This window comes from Danio rerio, chromosome 16, assembly GCF_052040795.2.
Source record: "Danio rerio strain M-AB ecotype USA chromosome 16, GRCz13ab, whole genome shotgun sequence".
NCBI lineage: Eukaryota > Metazoa > Chordata > Actinopteri > Cypriniformes > Danionidae > Danio > Danio rerio.
Genome location: NC_141036.1, coordinates 42,127,150 through 42,148,374, shown reverse-complemented (window position 1 = coordinate 42,148,374; position 21,225 = coordinate 42,127,150). Strand labels below are relative to the sequence as shown.

The 21,225-nt window shown below is 37.1% G+C and overlaps 2 protein-coding genes and 1 long non-coding RNA gene across 22 annotated transcripts in view; 2 read left to right on the top strand and 1 right to left on the bottom strand.

The window, feature by feature from the left end:
* LOC101885829 (uncharacterized) overlaps positions 1–21,225 on the bottom strand; it is a 108,589-nt gene that overhangs the window by 5,587 nt on the left and 81,777 nt on the right. For 2 of the 11 annotated variants that reach the window (XM_087287554.1, XM_087287557.1), the window contains 6 exons: positions 3,676–3,801; positions 3,035–3,178; positions 2,781–2,906; positions 1,855–2,217; positions 1,614–1,708; positions 1,445–1,495 (listed from right to left, as the gene is read on the bottom strand). In XM_087287554.1, coding sequence (XP_087143680.1) covers positions 1,445–1,495; positions 1,614–1,708; positions 1,855–2,217; positions 2,781–2,906; positions 3,035–3,178; positions 3,676–3,801 — 905 coding nt within the window. Of the gene's footprint in view, positions 1–1,444; positions 1,496–1,613; positions 1,709–1,854; positions 2,218–2,780; positions 2,907–3,034; positions 3,179–3,675; positions 3,802–3,941; positions 4,086–4,449; positions 4,606–6,475; positions 6,578–9,936; positions 10,148–21,225 lie in introns of those variants that run through there. The other 9 variants (XR_015511814.1, XR_015511815.1, XR_015511817.1 and 6 more) reach the window with 9 other exon arrangements.
* Positions 1–21,225, top strand: part of LOC141378260 (serine/threonine-protein kinase pim-2-like) — a 74,052-nt gene that overhangs the window by 18,413 nt on the left and 34,414 nt on the right. The window contains exon 4 of one of the 9 annotated variants that reach the window (XR_015511828.1): positions 2,742–2,865. The exons of the other annotated variants lie outside the window; for them this stretch is intronic. The gene's annotated coding sequence lies outside the window, so the exon portion shown is untranslated. Of the gene's footprint in view, positions 1–2,741; positions 2,866–21,225 lie in introns of those variants that run through there. 9 annotated transcript variants of the gene reach the window in all.
* Positions 13,859–18,941, top strand: LOC147833427 (uncharacterized). Of its 2 annotated transcripts, XR_015511886.1 has the most exons (4): positions 13,859–13,986; positions 14,222–14,306; positions 17,410–17,510; positions 17,777–18,941. It is a non-coding gene; the product is annotated as an uncharacterized LOC147833427 (long non-coding RNA). The 2 variants fall into 2 exon arrangements; XR_015511885.1 differs by lacking the exon at positions 17,410–17,510.

The following is a 21,225-nucleotide window of genomic DNA, read 5'->3' as shown; positions in this document are numbered from 1 at the left end:
CCAAAGATGCAGATTAAATGTGCAAAACTGGCAGATCATATAAAAGAATAAAGCAGCGTTTCCATCAATGAGTCCAAGAGAACTAAATCATCACTGAATTATAAACTGGCGGCAAATATCAGTCAGAGAAATGAGTTTCGCCTCAGAAGACCAAGACTAAACACAATGAGCGCGGTGAATGCGGTGGCTTTTAGAGACAGATGCTCAAGACAGTTCTGGAGGGAATAATAATAGAAGAAAAAGAATACTGAAGCACTGTGATGACAGACTGACGGAGGACTGAGGCTTGAGATGGGTACCAGAACTCTGTACTTTATGGGTATCGGTGCTAAATTATAAAAGACCGAAGTATAGGAAAAACTCTGACGTTAACGGTTCTGCTTTCGGTTCTGGAGAATTATTGCTGAATAAACATTACTAACATTAGAATAATTAACTGACCAACCTTTTCTAATTTGCGAAATTAGTCTGCACAGTAGGAAATCTGACATTAGGAATGCTCATGTTTCTGCCCAATAGTACAACGGCGAGTGCGTCAAGTATAAAAGCCTTCGCAGTTCTCGGCTGAGCATGCCCGTTCAGTAGAGGCTCGCGCTGAGCGCACACACACAGCTCACAATACAGACTCAGGCGCACACACAGCTCGTAAGCTTGCGGAGTGGCGGAGAGAACCTAACGGGTTGTATTTCCTAAGTGGACAGCGACAATGCCCATCGCAACAAACACAACAAGTTGTTTACTTGTATGAGCAGAAACGCAAGCTTAGTGAAAGCATCGTTCAACGGAATCCTAAATGTGCATGAAACAGGTGGATGGAAACAGAGCTATGTTCACATATGAACTCAAACTCAACACTACATGTGCCCCTGGACCACTACACCAGTCTTTTGTCATGCGGTTTTATTTTTAGGAAAACTCTCAATTCTGACTTTAATTAAAGATTTAGTTTCAGTATATGTTTGTGCATTTCTTATCGATGTGGTATTATTATCATATGTAGTTTACATGGAAATATGCGGGACTTAGTTGAAGTTATTCACTTTAAAGCTGATTTTCTCAATACTCAGATGTTTTTCACCTTCCAGATGGTCAAACAGCCGCATCTCTCATCAAATATTGTTCTAACAAAGCAAACATTATTGACAAGCTTCTTTATTGATCTTTCAGACGATCCACAAATATCAGTTTCAGACATTATGACTGGTGTTGTGCTCCACAGTTCATCTACTAAAGCTGATAACCCCCAATATTAGAAATGTCCAGAAACTCTTTAATATTCAGTCAAAACAGGATTTCTGGAAATGACTAAACACGTCCAGTTTCAGTCTTTTCCATAAAGCGTGTTGTTTACACGTGTACCTTTCAATACACAACATGAAAACATGACTAAACTTGGAGTTCATCACTTCTCTTCAGATATTTTCAGTAGAGTATGCAAACTTACCATCGGGTACCGCGTTCCCAGAAGCTTTTTAGTCACAATTTTTATGGCAACCTGCAAAGAAAGCATAAAGTCAAAACTTATTCAACCAGAGAGATGTCTGATCACACACACACACACACACACACACACACACACACACACACACACACAAAGGAAAATTGAATGTTACCTTCTGGCCGTCAGATTTCCGTGTAGCCAGATAGACAGTGCCATGGTATCCCTCTCCCAGCTTCTTCCCAAGCACATATCTGTCAAGTAAAGATCCTGGAGAAAAACACATCACATTTATGACATTTGCTCACTCCTGTTACTCTTCTGCTCAATCTAATCATGAGAAAATTCTGTAAAACTCTGAAAAATAAAACAAAACCCTGCAGATTAGACAGAAAACATTACGGCAGAAGACGAACCTGAGCTGCTGTCTTCAGCTGAGCTGCTGTCTTCAGCTGAGCTGCTGTCTTTAGCTGAGCTGCTGTCTTTAGCTGAGCTGCTGTCTTCAGCTGAGCTGCTGTCTTCAGCTGAGCTGCTGTCTTTAGCTGAGCTGCTGTCTTTAGCTGAGCTGCTGTCTTTAGCTGAGCTGCTGTCTTTAGCTGAGCTGCTGTCTTTAGCTGAGCTGCTGTCTTTAGCTGAGCTGCTGTCTTTAGCTGAGCTTCTGTCTTCTGCTGCAGTTTTGCTGCTGCCGCCATGTTGGATCTGGGCTGTTTTCACTCGTTTTGCAGCAACTGTGTCCTGATCCAGACATCCAGCCTTCCTCTTCAGTGCTCTTGGAGCTTCTGTGGATTCCAGTCAACAATGCATTATTAATGATCAGTTCTTTCATTAATTGGCATTTATTGTATTTGGGGATCTGTTTAAATGGCAGCAGTGCTACTACTTTCCAGATGTTTTGTCATGAAGCTCTACTGAGAAATACTTTGCACAATACTGCATCATTCACAGGTTTAAAGGCACATTATGTGAGACTTTTATTATCAAAATCTCCAAAATCCACTAGAGGAGTGATTCATGAATGATCTCGCAGTGCATTATGGGACAGTGTAGTGTCCACTGGATGCACACTTCAGAATCTCTCCAGTAGTAGTAGGTCATCCGGGTACTTCTCACATGCTGTTTGTCAAATACTGTGAGGTCAGACATACTACTCGGCTCACATACTGTCTTAATGTACTATTTAGTATGGAAGCGTGTGATTTTAGACACAGCCAGTGTGTGTGTTCATGTTAATGACGTCACACATCCTCTATTTCTGCTCTGTTTGTTTAGCGAGGTTTTAATATGTTTGTGTTTTATTTGACAGCACAGAGCAGCAACTGTAGAAGAGTGACGGGACACTGACCTGAGCGGCTGTTCTCATCGCTGGACGTCTCTGCTGCTTTGATGCGTTTGCGCAGAGCGTATGGTTTGACTCCATCAGAATCACTCTGCAAATCATCATCCGCTTTCCTCTTCACTCCTCTTCCTCCTGATGTGGATTACAGTCAATAATGAATTATTAATAATCGATTATTTCAATATTGCCATTTATTTTACTCTGGGATTCAACAAATGGCAGCAGTGCTCCAGTTTTCCAGTCATTAAGAGTGGACTGACCTGAGCTGGACGCCTCTGTGTCGGCGTCTACACTTGTTTTCTCCAGCTCAGCAACTCTGATGCGTTTCCGGTGGGCAGATGGTTTACCTCCACCAGAAACACTCTGAAAAGCATCATCTGCTTTCCGCTTCACTCCTCTTCCTCCTAATGTGGATGACAACACAATGAACAATACACTCCTAATCTTAAGAATCATTTATTTTTTATGCCAGTAATGAAGCTTTTTCACGTTTGTTTTCAACTCTGAAAACTGGACTGACACAGTTTCAATTTACTACAACTTCTATGTTAAGCTGCTTTGACACAATCTACATTGTAGAAAATAGTTTGGACTGTGGGGGAACCCATGCCAACATGGGGAGAACATGCAAACTCCACACAGAAACACCAACTGACCCAGCCGAGGTTCAAACCAGCGACCTTCTATCTGTGAGGAGAACATGCTACCCACAGCACCACCGCGTCGCCCTATTTGAATGATTTTTTGGCACAAATAAAAGTGGATAATTTTCACACATACCGTGTATTTCTGCCATTGCTTTAGCAGCTAACTGATTAAAATACTTTGCAGCTTGCCTCTGTATTATGAATTTTAAGTGATGAAACTGTAGAAAATTGTGATTCTGTAACGGGAGACTGACCTGAGCTGCTGTTCTCATCGCTGGACGTCTCAGCAGCTCTGATGCGTTTCCGCAGTGCATAAGGTTTACCTTCACCTAAAACACTGTGAAAATCATCATCCGCTTTCCGCTTCACTCCTCTTCCTCCTGATGTGGATTACAGTCAATAATGAATTATTAATAATCGATTATTTCATTATTTGGCATTTATTTTACTCTGGGATTTAACGAATGGCAGCAGTGCTCCAGTTTTCCAGTATTTCTCCAGTCATAAAGAGTGGACTGACCTGAGCTGGACGCCTCTGTGTCGGCGTCCACTCTTGTGTTCTCCAGCTCAGCAACTTTGATGCGTTTGCGCAGTGCATAAGGTTTACCTTCACCTAAAACACTGTGAAAATCATCATCCGCTTTCCGCTTCACTCCTCTTCCTCCTAATGTGGATGACAACACAATGAACAATACACTCTTCAGAATATAAAGATTGAGAAAATCCCCTTTAAAGTGGCCGAATTAAGTTCAAATCAACATCTGAGTTCTGACATGTTTACAGTAGAAAGTGTTCAACTTGATGGAGCATGATCATAATATAATATTGTATTGATTTTGGCCATAATAGATAAATCAATCACTTTGATCCAGACACTGTATTGTTGCCTAGTGGCCAAAATCTCCGCATGCTCACTGGATTTAGCAGCTAACTGAGTGAAACACTTTGCACCCTGCTTCATGTTTCAGAATCTTCAGTGGTGATAAATGTATGGTGCTGAAGCTGTACAAGTTTTGATGGAGACACACCTGAGCTGGTTTTCTCTTGATAGCTGCTCATCTCTGTGTCTCTTGTGTTCTCCAGCTCTGCAACTCTGATGCGTTTCCGCAGAGCGTATGGTTTGCCTTCACCTAAAATACTGTGAAAATCATCATCCGCTTTCCTCTTCACTCCTCTTCCTCCTACTGTGGATTAAAACACAACGAACAATAAACTCTAAATCTCAATCTTGATTTTTATTGTCAATATTTCATTAAAAAATCCTAACATTGAGAAAAAATCCCCTTTTAAATAGTCAAATGAAGTTCTTAGCGGTGCAGATTATAAATATCAAACACTCAGATTTACAGCAGCAAGTTTGTAAATAATTTCATGCTTCTGTCATATTTCAGGCCCGTAGCCAGAGTGTGGGGGGAGGGGATAGTACAGAATTTGTCCTATACATAACCTCATTTGTCCTATTTTGGCTCCTACACCATCATAAATTGTGAAAATAACCTGTTGAAAAAAGCCGAATCATCTGTTGACGTCACATCAGTGTGACTTCAGCTAATCAGTATGCAAACTAATATTTTTCATGAGTCAAACATCCTCATCCAGCAAGACAACATACAATATGACAAAAGTGAAGTCATCTTTCACTACAAGTAGCCCAACGTTTATTCTGAATCTTGGACCTTATTCTTGAAGAAGAAAAAAAACACTATGAAGGTTTTGAAGCCAAAAGCGGCCCATGTTCAAGGTAATATTAATACTAATTGGGCTATTTTTGTTATCCATAAACCTTCAAAAAGTGAAGCTCTGCATTATTAATATTATTATGTTTTAGAAGGACGAATTCTGACTGAGGAAAGTTCAATGTGCTTGCCAGTTTATTTTCTCATTAAATGACAAAAGACCACAATTTTTTTCATTTAAAACTTTAACTCTTTTTTTTAAATTATATATGATATCCTCTTAAGGGCCAAGATGATTTTTACATGCATTTTTTTATTTCTATTTGCTATTTGGGCTTATTGGAACCTAAGTAGAATAAAAATCTAAGTATCATCTTTTGATATGATGTACTTTTAGAGAAACATGGTGTCCATATATGTGGACTCGTGGTCTGAATTTACATAAAACCCTTTCCTGAATGTTTTTGAATGCATATATAACATAGCAACATGACTACCAGAGGGTAAAAACAAATTTTACCCCAATTTCTGAAAGTTCAGAATAGGGTTTGGGACATTTCATATGCTGAAAACAGTTGCAGGATGACAATGTATGCCTGTAAGAAAATATAAAACATTCAAAGTATTTTAAATAGCCACTTAAGAGCTTAAATGTGCCGTCCACATATGTGGACACTCCAGCCCCAGGAGGTTATAATAATTTGTATTTTTAAAATAAGTTTTTTTTCATATTTCTTAATTCTTTATATTTAGCAAACAGTTTTTTTTTGGTATCTTAAAGTGCTATTATGATGACCATCCATCAAGCTAATCCAGCTAAAAGCAGTGCTTAAAATGTCACTAAAATGCAGTATTATAATATCATTATTAAGAGAAACATAAGGCGAATAAATACAAAAAGGTCCACATTTTTTTTTAGAAAAAGAAGCCCTATTTCCCCCCAGGCTGGCTACACGCCTGTATATCATTATATATTCGTTAGGAAGAGTTTGACTCTGACTCAAGTAAGAGTTAGTAGGTTATCTGCATTTTACTCTGGTGTTTATTGTATTAAATAGACTGATGTTGTTCACTAAAACACTGAATCTGCATTTATATTCACTATGCTCTGAAAACACCTCTGTGTACCGTCAGGTTATCGAGTTATGATCGCCATATTTCGGCTAAACAGCAGCGCCGGGATAACAGACACCTGAACGTACACACAAATGGGTTAAAGCTACTGTCAGACGGGCTTACGGCAGTGTATGATTGTATTTATTAATCCAAAATAAGTACACAAGTTATTTTACAGTGTAAAAGTAGAGTTTTAGTATCAAAAATTGACATATAAAACAGGCAAATACGAAACACATGTGTTCTTAGTGTCTGGACTTACCCGTCAAAGTCTTACAACTTTCCATTTCCGCTAGAATCTCGAAAGGTCTTGTAGACATCTTCTGAAATCGCTCAACTGTTTTGCTCGATGTGTTTATCGACCGAGACTCGGAACAACTTTTACAATCAACCTTCATTTCTTGTTCCAGCAGATTACTGAAGCTGAGTTTGCGCGCGCCTGCAGACCCTCTACAACCGTTAGAACGCGTTCTGCTGTTGCCAAGCAACGAGTCGTCTTTCGCGAGGGTCTGTGACCTTTACCCTATAAAGCAGCGCGTATTATCTTTAATACACAAGTTTATAAGATCTGTATATTATAAACCTGAGCATTCGTTTGATTGAAAGCCTGCTGTATATACTTTGATACGTGTATTTTGCCCTCTTGTGGATTTTAATGACACTGCAGGCAGTGGAAGAGCTTTTTTGACCTTTCCAAAATGTCCGCGCTCATTGAGTTGCTCGCATGCATTTTGGCTGGAAACTGTTCGCTAAATTCAAGATGTTATAGTAAGAATACAACTGTAAATGTTACTAATTGTATTAAATAAAGGTTTTCTTGATTGAAACTAAGCATAATTACTTAATAATTCATTCTTTATGTTACAAATAAATTATGTTGAAAATGCAGATTTGACCCAACAGGTGTAAAAGGTGCATTATTCAATCCCGAACAGTCATGTCAGATTCGTGTAATGTCATCTATACAATCCATACCTACTACAATGCAAACACAGAACATTTGAATGATTAAATGAATCTAATTAGTGACATTAAATGGCATCTTAAAATAGATTATGGGTATTTTTACAATAATTCCTAACCGGTGAACTATCAACAATGTCTGTGTATTTTTAGGTGTCAAAAACAAAAGAGGGGGGAAAAATAGAAAAAAAGTGTCGTTAAAATGTCATAAACATAATAATAGTCGGCAATTAAAGTGCCATAGCGCAGTTAAGGGAAGATGAGGAGGAGGAATGGACCCCTCGGGCCATGCATGTTTGTTCATGCACCACGAGTTTTATCTTCTCCCTTTAAGTAATCGTTACAGAACTCCTATTAGTAAAACAAATCAGTTTAAACTTTCATTCATCCCCTCAGCTGTAACGTTTTTGAATTTAGGCTAGAATTTTGTATTGTATTATGTGCTTTGAGTATTATGTGTGACATGCGTGTATGCTGCAACCAAATCGCCTTCGGGAAATGTATAAAGACTACTTGACTGACTGATGATGATGGACATTCAGACAGCAGTAACGTCACCCCTCAACTGCAAAACGTTTCTCTACAGACAGTGATAACCCAGATGAGAAATTCTACAACAGAAATCAGCTAAAGCTAATGAGTCCCTGTCATCTGAGTCACTTTGCTGATCTTCAAACTCCCGCTTTAATCAGCTGTGGTTTTCTTTCTGTCCAATGACAGTGCGCGTTTCATACAAGCGAAAGAGGGTTTCGCTCAACTTGAAGTGAAAGTTGATTTTGGTGCTTGACTGGTTGCAATTTGTTGATTGAATGAACAGCAGGCAGCAAAAGAAAAGAAAAGCAAGTGGCAAATAGAGAGAAAAGCATGTCAAACATACTTGACCGTTGTGATGGTACGAGACATTCTATAGCAGTTCCCCTGCTATTAAAAGGTCAGGGCACTATAAATAAAGACATTTTGCACCACACTGCTAATACGATTTTTGCCATACGCTTATTTCACGCAGTCACCATTTTGAAGAACCAAAGCGAGGCTGCAGTGGGAAGAAACCCAGAAGTATAAGACCAGAACTGTAAACATTGCATTGACAACACAAACCTCAAGCTGTTGCTGATATTTCAAAATGCAGAAATAGTGTGTAAACATCACTTTAATATCATTCAGTGAGTTTAATGTAACCCATTAAAAGCAGATTAGGCATCAAACAACATCACAGTCTCTTTAAGAGTAACACACTCAAGACCTCCTAGACTTCAGTTCATGGCAGCAGGTAAACACTGTGGGGGCTTGCCTGCTTCAGCCTATGTAACCCGGTGAGTTGACAGGTGGGCAAATCGAAGCTGGTTTTTAATAAAACAAATATAATCTGCATATAATAAATAATATTGGTAAAGATATTTGCGAATTGCTGCACATCCTGTGTGTATTAAGCAATGTTTAAGCAATACGCACAACTGACTCGCTCTGCGCTGGACTTTAGACCTCCTCTCAGCTGGTCTATTGAACAGTTTAGTTCCTCAAAATAGCAAAGTGCCAACAATGCGCCTCAGCACACCTCCTTTTTTAGAGCAGTACGCAAATGTATTTGCTATTTAAACAGCGTGCTGCAAAACGTCAAAATGTCCAGCTGAAACTAGCAAACAACAGTTGCATCACACCTTAAACCGGGTGTATGACAGGGCCCAGACACACGAACACTGAAGCGTGAAGCAGCCACGAAGATCATTCGAGTCATCAAGTGGATCCCTCATCTGTGTTTGCACTCAGTAAACAGCGGTGGGTGAACTGATGACCTTCACGGCCAGTCATTTCTGTTTTATTAACTCGAGTTTGATAAATGGCATCTAAAATGTGTTTGGGAAAGGTTAGCTAACTAGTGCCATTTTCCTTAACTTAGCTGAAAATGAGCTCTGACATCCCTTTTTATTTTCACTGTTCATTCAGAACGGACCTTTGGGTCACTCAGAAGGCAGTGAAATGATAAATTTGTGTCACGTTCTCTTCCCTGATAAGATATACAGCCAAGTGCACAACGTTCCTAGTAACTCCAAGCAATACTTCTGGATTTCTTCCCATTTTCTTCCTATTCGATTTTACTTTTAAAAATGGCGGTCGCGTCATATCACTCTACTCTTGCAGATTTTGAGATTAGGGAGCAATAAGAAAATTGTGTCTGAAACACTGCCTGAGTGATCCTACAGCTATGTTTTTGGGGGCTGATGCTCCTGGTAGGGTTTGCCATGGCAAAAACGTTTTAGGTGACAGGTCAGGCTACAGGTATGTGCCAAAAAAATTGGAATAATTTGTTTTAAAAAGTTTAACTTATGTGTTATTAGTTCACAACACACAAAATGAAGTATTTCAATCCTTTGTTTCAATTTAAATGATTATGGATAAACATGAAAAAACTCAAATCCAGTATTTCACAAAATTAGCATATTTCATTTGACCAATAAAACAGTTCTTAAACACACGCTGGCCTTCTGAAAAATGTGTTAATGTACTGTATTATGTCCTCAATATGGAGGCGATCGGCCTTCGACAAAGTTGAGGTACTATTGTAGCCCAAGTTGCTTTGATATCGGCCTTCAGCTCGTCTGCATTTCGGGGTCTGTTCCCTCACCTTCTTCTGTCATGTTCAAGGTCCCGAAAGGTAAATAAGAATATCTGTAAATTAGTGCATGTGACATCAATAGTTCAACAGTAATACATGTGATTCACAGCCTGTAATCAAAACTGCACACCTGAAGTAATTCTGACCTACGCTGTTAATGCTGTAGAGGGGACTCTTTCCTCTTTTGTCTGCACCACAGATGAACAATCGGTCTTCGATCTCTGCTAACATTACTGCACAACAGAAATGACGTTGTAATTAAAGAAATCTGATCTGAAATTCCTCTTCGAAATTATTATGACCTGTTAGCTACTGTCTTTGCGTAGGGCACCAGAGTCTGTGCCTGCTTCCCCAAAGAAAGTAACCTTTAGTCTCGATTTAGGGGAAGCTTTCTTTTGACGTTGCCACTGCTGCATGCCTCTGTGTAGTTAACACAATATATTAGTGCAAACAGTTTTAATAAAGTTCAAGCAGTTTTCAGTCAATTAATTTTACGTATTTGTGAGGCTTACAGCTGCTTAAAGGTTTAGTTCACCCAAAAACTGAAATTCTGTCATTAATTATCTACAAATGAAGATATTTTGCATTTAATCCAAGAGCTTTCTAATCCTCCCATAGATAAATTGTAGAATAAAGTTATTTTTGTTTAGCTTCATATAATTATAATTGAACAATTTATGTCACATGAACTTATTTTGACTATTGTGGCGAGTCAGAGGAAAAACACATACACAAAGCGTTGGTGTTACAAACAGGTCTCCGGAGGGTGATTTATTTATATAGTGAAGTACGTGAAATGAGATGAATATGGTGCTCTTCAGTGGATAGGTGCTCTGGTGCTCCAGGGAGAATGTGAGGTTGAGTGAGAGTTCTGGTGAAGGATCGGTCAACTGCTGGAGTCCGCTAGAGAGGAGAGACAGAGAGACACAGACATTAGCACAGGGAGTCATTAGCTGCGTTTCCACTATCGCGCCTAAAGCGAGCAAGTCAAGGCCAGTCGCGTTTCCACTGTCATTTCCGGGGCCTAATCGGGCCAAAGCGGGGCTTTCTTGAGGCCAGCGGCTGGCCTTATTAGGCCCGCCAAATACCTTGGGCCAAGGAGGGCCAGCTGGGGCTTCGGGCGGAGTGAAAGGAGAGGCGGGCAGTTTTCTGGTTGCACATGAGCACATGCGCCAAACAAATAAAGAAATAAGGGAAAGAAAACATCTAGCCTTATAGTCTGGGGTCTTTTTGCGTATGATCACCCTTATGTTTCCCTTTTAAATGTAAGGCTGCTGCATAAAATAATAAAGTAGTTTAAATTTATAGTGACGTTCTTTGCTGCGTTCTCCTTTATGTTTCAATAACGCATAATAATCTTTACACCATATTAAAGATACAGCAGACAGTAAAGGTTTTCCAGAGTTTTTGTCAAGGGTAAAATGTTTGTTTGTGCGCGTTTAAATGCCTGTATGTGTGTGTGAGACCGGGCAAGAGCGCTCCTTCACAGCTCTGTTATGCCGCGAGCGGCTTTTTTCTGTATTTATTTTGGAGATAATACACAATATAAATACAACAGAAAGACATAAAACTTAACAAATTACATGCCCACTTTCATAGACTTTAAACAATATAGTGTCATATCTAGATAAAATAGCCTAAGCTATATTGAAATATAATTTAAAGAATTACAAATATCGGATATATATATATATATATATATATATATATATATATATATATATATATATATATATATATATAAATCGCATTAAATAAATAAACCAATATAAAATAAACAAAAGCTAGCTATATGTAGGTAGCCTATATACAATACATAAATCAAACCGTTTTAAAGCCACTTATATCCTAACTTTCATTTTACAAAGACCTGTCTGAAAAAAAAGATTTTCGATATTTTCTAAAAACAATTAACACCGGAGAAGGTTTGAAATATTATTTATAAAGTATTTGGTTGCGATGATATTAATCAAATCGCGCAAACAGAGCATTATTTGGGTGAGTGAAAGCAGAATCTTTCCTACCTTTTTTTCTGTCACTCAGTCCTGCGCAGCGCTCGCTGCTTTAAACGCATCGGGGGAAAGTCCAAACACAAAATGTGTTCTTTATCCTCAAACAACTGTTTATGTTTTTATATGATGTGGTTAAATTTATAAATGAAACTTTAAATGAAGAGCTTTAGTGAATAGCTGCCGAGCGCAACAAATATGGCTATATTTTATTAGGCTACTCGCTCTTGTGCCGGAAACACTTAACACGATGTCTATCAAAACGAGGATGTTATAAAATACATGCCATATCGAGTTATAAACGAGAATTTCTGTGGCTTTATATTATGGATGTGTGCGCTCTCTGTGTTGGGTCCCTCCGTTAGTGGCGAGAGCACTCGATGCACAATGCCAACAGTCGGTCGGCGACTAAAATGTAATGAATGGAAATACACAGGTCTGTGCGTATAGACATTTCATGTAATGCTGTACAGTAACGTGTCATTTGTTTGTTTCGGTTGTCTTCATTTTAATGGTTTCGTTTCGGGATGATTCTATGGTGTGCTTTATCTGCCTGTCCTGATTCCCACTGAAGTGGGCGGGTTGTGTGACGTTTGATTCGGGGACGTTCTGTGGGCGGTGTTTGCGTGACGCGCTATGAGTGAAGAAGATTTTATTCTCTCTGTATGAAGTATTTTCTAAGTGTAAAGCAGTTAATTTTCTCTTCACAAAATGTATGTAGTGTTTGCAGCAAACATGCCAGCCTGTGTTAAAAATACAGTGATATGTCTGTGTAAGATGAGTATGCCTGCACAGGAGCAACACTAGGAGAAGGCTGAGTGACTGATTGTGTAGAATAACTGAATATGTAAAGCACTGATTATTTATGTTAAATACTTGTATGAAGCTATATGTGTCAGAAGTTAGAATGAGTAACATATTATCAAGTTATTATCCTATCATGACAATGTATGTAAACACTTAGTTCCTTTGCATAAGTTGCATCTATAATTTGCTGACATAGACCTGTAACATCTCTGTTGACATGAGCTAGTGGGCTGAGAGCCAAGAATAGCAGGACCCCTTAGACTAGAAAACCTATTCAAAAATGGTCAAAAGTTAAAAAGAGACACATAGGGGTGTGTCAAAAACATAAATAAAGGAGAAGTAGCAGGAGAGACTTTGGAAGGTGTCCAGGAGAGACTTCAGAATGCTCTGGGGTCTGCTCTGCTCTTTCTCGGCTTTATTATGGAGAATAAAGTCTATTTTCTGATATTCAAAACCTCTGGTCTGATAATTTGTAATTGATGAGAAGTCAATATTTACGACAAATGGCGCCCGCACGTGCGGCTGGAAAGAGATAGACGGGTGACACTGGACATGCTGAGGCTTGGAGGAAAAACACAAATATGTGGCCACGATAAAAAACGGTAAGCAATTTTCGCTAATACGTTTGTGTTTTTTCTACCAAGGACCTGCTTGTAACGGTAAAAAGTCACTTGAACTGTTTCTCCAGCTATAAAGAACTACAAGTAAAACTAAAAAAGTAAAAGTAAAGATATAAAAGGAAAACAATGGGGTTTTGAATACCAGAAGAAAATAACAATTTGCATGCAAATGATCTGTGTTTTCCTAAGAGGGCCTTGACGGATAGGATAAACGTTAACTAGTAACTGTTACTCATGTTTGGGAAATTTTTTAATGATGAAGATTATGCCTAGAGCATTTTTAAGTTTTAAAAGGAAGTTCTTAAAGTGTGGTGACAGTTAAGAGATTAAAGCAGATTAATAAAGTAGAGAGAAGCGCGCAAAGACCTCGGAGTACCCGTTCTGTTTTAATAATGATAAATATTATTATTCAGGAGGCTGGGGGAAAAAAGGCAAGAATCCTGTGAAATGCTATTTTTACTGAAGAACAGTAAAGACGGGAGCAGAAGTAACAGGTCACTCAAGAGGAGTGTAGTGGAGAATTCTGTGGTTATAGCTCTAAGGTTAGAGGCTGCTCGGACAGGTCACTCAAGAGGAGTGAGGTGTATTTATGTAATTGTAAGTAGTTGTGTATTTGTCTATGTTGCTGGGGTGCTTAGAAGCTATCACCTTTGATCTAGAGAGACTAGAATAGAGGTGAGGTTCAGGTTACACAGTGTAAGAGATGAGGTTAGGACGAGTGAGAAGTATGATTGTGTTTAGAAGTATGTTTGCAATAAGAGTGAGTTTAAAAGAATTATCGTTTTATATTATAATATAAAAGAAGGACTGCATATGTTGTGTGATTTTATGAACAATAAGATAGAGAGTGATGCAGTTGAGGGAAGATATTGTGATACAGAGGAGGTTTAAGCCTCATAAAATTAATTGAGATCATATTGCATTTGAAAGACACAGACTAAAAACAAGAATATACGAGTTAAACATTTTTCTGAATAATCTCTGTGTGTTTGAAGTGTTTTTAAGTATGAACTATAGGCAGAGAGGGGACTGAAATTCCTGACATGTCGACAGTCTGGAAGAAGGTCTGCTTCAGGAGTGGTAAGAATCTGTCTATTTTAAGAACAAAAGTTTCACAGGACAGATAGAAGCTAAAGAGTAAAGATATATTATAAGGTATTAAATAAATAGAAATATAAAGTAATGAATAAGATAAATGAAATAAGAAAATATACATGATAGAATAAGATTTAATAAATAAAAAGTGTTAATAAAAATGCAACTAGAAGCTATACTAATAAATATTAAGAAATAAAAAAATTGAAGCATGGAAATAACTACATATGGAGATTAATAGTTATATTGATCAGGAAAAAAATTAAGTTATATTGATAAAAAAAAGATATGTTAATAATTTGAGTAAATAAAGAATTAGAAGAAAAAACTTTAATGAATATTGATTAATTGAAGAGTTAATGATCAAATGTTTAAGGAAAATAAGCTTAAAAAAATGAATTAGGAAAATCTAAGAGACAAAAATGCTAATTTTTGAAAAGGAAAAGAAGCATAGGAAAATGGAGAAAAAAGAAGTCCAAACATTGTTTAATAGAATTAAAAGAGAAGATGTTTAAAAATATATATTATAAAGTAATATAAGATAAAAATTAGAAAAAACAGCAACATTTTGAAGAAAACAAGATTTGGCTTTAAAAGATAAAATTATGTTTAAGTGCAATAAAAAATTGTTGTGGAGTAAGTTGACTGTTGTCATCTGTTTTAAAGTCAGCTACAGGCTGTCATCTGAGCCAACAGCTATTTGTAGTAAAAGCAGTGAGTCAGATGTAAAGCATAGACACTGAGGAGAAATGAAAGAACATAATAGTGAGTTCAAAAATTATATAGTTAATATTTTATGTACTTAAAAGGTAATTGAGAATTAAAAATTGCATTTCAGATAGGAAAAATGCTTAAAGTAAACAAACATGGGGAGTTAAAATAGTACTATGAACTTGAAGCTATTGCAGTAAGGATTTTGAACAGGTATATTAGACATTAGGCCACCATATAGTACTGTTGAATTAAAACAGGTATGGAAATGTTAGAGAAATTAAAATAGTGTAAGATGTAATGTAACTAGTGAGGAAACACTAGAATAAGATTAGGAAAAATAAGTGAAGCACAATCTGAAGCCAAAGAAATTAATTATAAGAACATTTAACAAATAGAAAATTAAGCATATTTACATTTGATAAAAATGATTGAGAATGAAAAATAATTAGAGAAAATAAGTTGTTAAACTACAAAAGGAGTCTTTATTTGATGAATGAAAAAATGGAAAAAAAAAAAATATATATATATATATTTTATTAAGTCATGAGCTAAATTCTATATATATAAATTAAGAGGACATAGGGATGAACTTTGGGGGACTGTAGTCTTGTACCTACCAGACATCTCTGAGTACACTGGCAAATGGAAAGGTGTTTGAAAAACACAATGAGCAAAATGGCTGTTGACACTTGTGACATGCTACAGCAGTGATGCAGGCACTGCATACTCAGGTTTTACTGAGGACTGAAAAAGCTACATTTTAAGATGAAACTTTAAATGTGTATTGTTAAATAATATATTATGATGAATGTTAAATAATTTAGGTTTAAATTTCAATTGGTTTAATCATAAAGTTCCTTAAACATAGAATGATAAATTACAATGCAGCAGACTAACTAAAGAAAAAGAAAAAGCTTTTGATAAGGCAATAATATCTAAGCATAATATTATTGTGAATGACCTAAATCAAGATTGGATATTGAAAACTGGAAAAATTCAAATCTAGAAAAATTATTTATAGTTAAAGAGAAGATTGAAACAACAATTTTAATGAATTCATAGGACATGATAAGGTCAAAAAGTAACAGTTCTAAATTACTATAAGAAAAATTGAAAGAGAAAAGTGTTTAAGAAAAAGATATTGTTTCACATGAAAACATATGTGAAAAATAATTTGAAAAAAAATATTAAGGAATAATAGTTAAAACAGAGCAAAGAGAAATTTACAAAACATACAGTAAGTTTTAGTCAGCTGATAAAAAAGTGCATCAAAATTGTATGAACAACTAGTTTAATGAGAATGCCTTAAGAAATAAATGTTAGCCAAAAGACAGTACCATAAATTAGGACGAAAAAGGAATTAATATATAGCTCTGAAAATTGATTAGTAAAAGAAAGAAGTGTCAAATTCCAACTAAATGATTGTCATTACAGGACTGAGATGCAGATAAAATCAGCCAGCATAGTCAGGGTTAAAATTAAATCAGATGTAGATTTGCCCATAAAGAAAACCACTAAATGCTGAAATAGGTATTAAACACTATTGAAAAGTTTGTGTAAAAATAGGAGCACTAATAGAAACATCTAGATAATGTAATATGCAATCTGTCCTAGACATTTCTATTTAAATTTAAAGTAGTAATAAATTATAAGTAACTAATAATATTTAATTGAAGTTAATTTGATAGTTAAAATAAATGGTTAATCAAGACAGATAAAAGAGGCTTAATGTTTAGGTTATGATTTAAGAAAATCAATAAGAAAAGATTTTCCAGCTGAAGTTAATATTGTATGTAAAGATATGTTCTTTTGGATGATAAATATTTCAAGTGGTTTGGTTTCTATTGAGTTTATTTTAGGTAACTACCAGAGGAGGGTAGAAACTTGTTTGTACTTGTGTAGCTTGGTGAATAGCATATACTGTATACACCAGAATGCATAAAGGGTTATAATAAGGGAGAAGATCATAGTATGGACACTGTCACAATATGTGGATGATTGAATTATCTACAGCTTCACAGAGCTCTAGTTCAATTAAAAGACTTGAGTGGAGACCATTGCTCCAAACAGTGAGATGATGACTGTTTTTGGTGTTGACTAGATAGAGAATTATTCTGTAAACAAGCACTGTTAAGAAACTATGATGAGTAGATGATTGGAGTAATACTAGAAGCAAATTATGAAGCAGGAACAGTTATTACATCTGTGACAAGAGAAGTCTTTCCTAAATTTCGAAATGCCTTCAGAAATAAGTTCATAATGGGTTTGCATTCATGAAGTTAATGAATGATCAATAAATAAAAACATCTAAAGAAGTATGAAAAATTATGAATAAAGCAAAAGAGAGAGTAATTGTATTATGCTCAATTACCAGAAATGGCTGAAAGAGATGAAGATGATCCATCAAGACCAACGCTCAATGAAATATTTGAAAATAATAAACTTAATGGGATTAATGTGTTTACAAGTGCATTGGTGAGTGATGGCATGGAAACTGACAGAAACAAGCATCTAACACCGCATCGCATGAACTGCTATTGGGTCGACCCTTGAAAGAAACCTTGCAAGAAACCGCATGACCCTTGCAAGAAACCACATGAAACTTTGCATAAAACCTGGCATATAATCTCACATATAACCATGCACATAACCTCTTGGAATGGTTTGCAAAGATGTCTAATATAGTAGGGACTTTTATGAAGAAACAAATAATTGCTATGTGCAAAGCGATATCTGTGCAGGAAACCAGAAAGGAGCCATGTGAGAGAGCAGAGATATAAGGTCCAATTGGTCCAGCTGATCGAGTCTATCTGTGGATGCTCTGGGGAGCTCAGGAGGAAAGGACCATATCTGGATGAGGGTTACTATATCTGGATTACTATATAAAGGACCATATCTGGATGAAATCCAACAGCTGCCAAAGGGGATGCCATTGATGAGGTACCAATGCCTCAAAGGAGCGAAAGGGAACAACTCCAGCAAAGGAAAGCTGACTGGAAACAGAGGAGCCTGAATATTCCAAAGCTCTTAACTACTAAGTGCCACGTGTGGAAGCAAGAGTTTATCAGAGCAAAGAAAAGAGTGATTCTAATAATGTGCCTGAATACCACATACAGAAGTGCCACAAATCAAGGGATGATGAATGCACAACTGCAGATTCCAGAACTCAGACTCTCAACCACACATCTCCATTAACATCTATTAAAGTCAAGTGAAGATGCTGATAGCTCAGAAGAAGAGAAACAAGGATGAGCAAAGATCAAGATCAACATTTGATGCTTTTTACATTTGCATATTGATTTTGTTTGCATATTGCTTTCATGGTACCTATATATAATATCACTTCAGTATATTCTACATGAGTGTGAAAACTAGCAGCTAGCACTGAACCAACTGAATACTTATGCTTAAAACATTGTTGTCTTTGATGTGTTAAGAGAAAAAGAGAGTAGTCTTTTACTTCCTTCAAATCAAAAAAGAAAGGGAAGATGTTTGGCTGGACTTCTGTCAAAGTACAGTGGTATAATCTAGTCAATTGATAACAGCTATGTGGCTAATATCAGACACTAGATAGAGGTAATTAAGAGAACTGGATTATGAAATTGCACTTTGGGGTTAAAAGACAATAATATTAAGACTAAAGTCTTAAGAGGAGGGATTGAAGAAGATTTTATTCTCTCTGTATGAAGTATTTTCAAAGTGTAAAGCAGTTAATTTTCTCTTCACAAAATGTATGTAGTGTTTGCAGCAAACATGCCAGCCTGTGTTAAAAATACAGTGATATGTCTGTGTAAGATGAGTATGCCTGCACAGGAGCAACACAGAGACTTCAGAATGCTCTGGGGTCTGCTCTGCTCTTTCTCGGCTTTATTATGGAGAATAAAGTCTATTTTCTGATATTCAAAACCTCTGGTCTGATAATTTGTAATTGATGAGAAGTCAATATTTACGACATGAGCTACTAGCCCGACAGTGGAAACGCGACATGATTTCGGTCTCATTTCTCAACCTCCCGGGCTATTGGCCCGGCCCGGCCCGATTAAAGCCCTGGCTCGCACTGGCCCGATAGTGGAAATGCGGCTATTGAGTGAAATGAAGCTCGTCTTCCTTGTGTTTGGGGATGGCTTATACGAGTGTCTGCTGATGAGCTCCAGCTGGGATCGATCCGTGCTGATTAAGTGACAGCTGGGGTTAATCCGGGACCAAGGCGACGTGGCATCAGCATACTCGCCACTAGGATTGGGTACCGAAACCTGCTAGGTAACCGATACGTACCATTATTAAATCAGCGTATGAATTTCAGTGCCTAATTTTGGTGCTGCAGCAAGGACGTTACGCCTGTTTCACACCACAAGCGAAAGTAGCGCATGAGCAGCGCGTATGGAGAGCAGAAGCAGCACACAGCCGTTTGCCTTTCACACCAGCTGCGTCTGCAGCGCGCAGCTCTCCGGCAGCTTCTGCAGAGATCAATCTATCTCTATGTCTATTCTATCTAGTTATGAACAGCTCTCGGGTGGAATAACTTGAGTGAACATAAAACAAAGCCGAGTAAAACTTTCTTCCTCAGTTTCAGCAGCACAGCACAGCACACAGCGAGCTCACATCATCCAGCATGCGTGTCGAACTACACTACCCACAATACACTTCGCTATGGACTACAACTCCCGTAAATAGCTAGTCTTAAACCGACCACTCCCCTCTCCTGCAACACTAGCGTGCAACTTAAGCAAAACTGATACTAAAATTGTTTTACATTTGGTTTTGTAGTTCGGGCCTAAATAAATGTTTGTTGCAGTTTTTTATCGTTTTAAGTTCATTTGAATGACTATATATAAATCAGTTGATATTTTTAACGCATTTATTGAGTAAAATTGCTACTTTTTACTGTCATTCAATGTGTTTAGGTCATTATTAATGCACGAAATAAACAATAAAAAATAGCACTTATTATTACTCCAGAATAATTATTTTTTAGGAAACAGTGTAAACACTTTCAGAAACATTATTGTAAATGAATGGGAGGGCAAAATAAATCGACTTCAGCTGTAGGCCTGTTAAAGTTTACAGGTGCAGCAATGTGCCTTGATGTACTTGAATGCTAGAAATGTGTTCTCCAACACCCGTATAACGTTACTTGTCAAATAAATAAACAAGGAAGATTATTTTGAGTTTAAGTTATTTAATTATCTTGTTTATGAAGACTGCAGAGTGATGCATGAACAAAAATGACTATGAATAATGTTAAGTATTTTGTGATATATATGTTAAAATGTGCTCCTAAAAGTACGTGGCCCCTGCCCGCCCCCACAGGTTAATAGTAAGCTAATGTAATTTCATAATGCAAATCTTAAATTCATGCTCACCAACAAATGATCAAAGGAAATGTATTAATGTAATACAGTATGAATTTATGTTTACTTTAAACTGTAATCATATTGTTCTGTTAAAATTATTTTTAAAAATATTTTGTCAAATAAAATTATTTTGTAGAGTCATCCACCATCATTTTGGGGCTAAAAAGTATCGATTCAGGCACCGTTTTGGCACCGGTATCGTTTTAAAAGTATCGATTAGGCACCGGTATCGAAAAAACCCAAACGATGCCCAACCCTACTCGCCACATTATGTTTTTGGTTCCTTTCGGGGCATTGATAAATGCTTATCCAGTAAATCTATGGGAGGATCAGAAAGCTCTTGGATTAAGTCCAAATGATCTTTATTTGTGTTCTGAAGATAAACAAAGATCTTATGGGTTTGGAACAACATTAGGGTAATTAATGACAGAATTTTCATTTTTTGGTGAACTAATGTTTTAGGATCAACTGAAATTACTCAACAGTTTTCTTCAGAAAAATGAGCATGTCTGCTTTTTCAGGAGACAGACAAGCCCGCTCCTGGCTGATAATGTCCCCAGCAGTGGAAAATGTACGCTCTGAGGTTGTGGATGATGCTTGCATGCAAAGATACCTTGATGCCAATTCTGAAAGCATTGGCAGAGTGTCATTTATGTCCCACCACCAGGTTACTGGACTTACTGAGGACAGTGTAGACGGAAGCAGTCTGTACTTATTTATTATCTCTATATCTCCTCTGTAGTGCTGCTGACGCTGGTCTGCATTCTTGCTTCAATTGCCATGTCCTCCACAGCAAACAGCTCCTCAAGGCAGAAAGCTTTGGAATCTTCTATTAA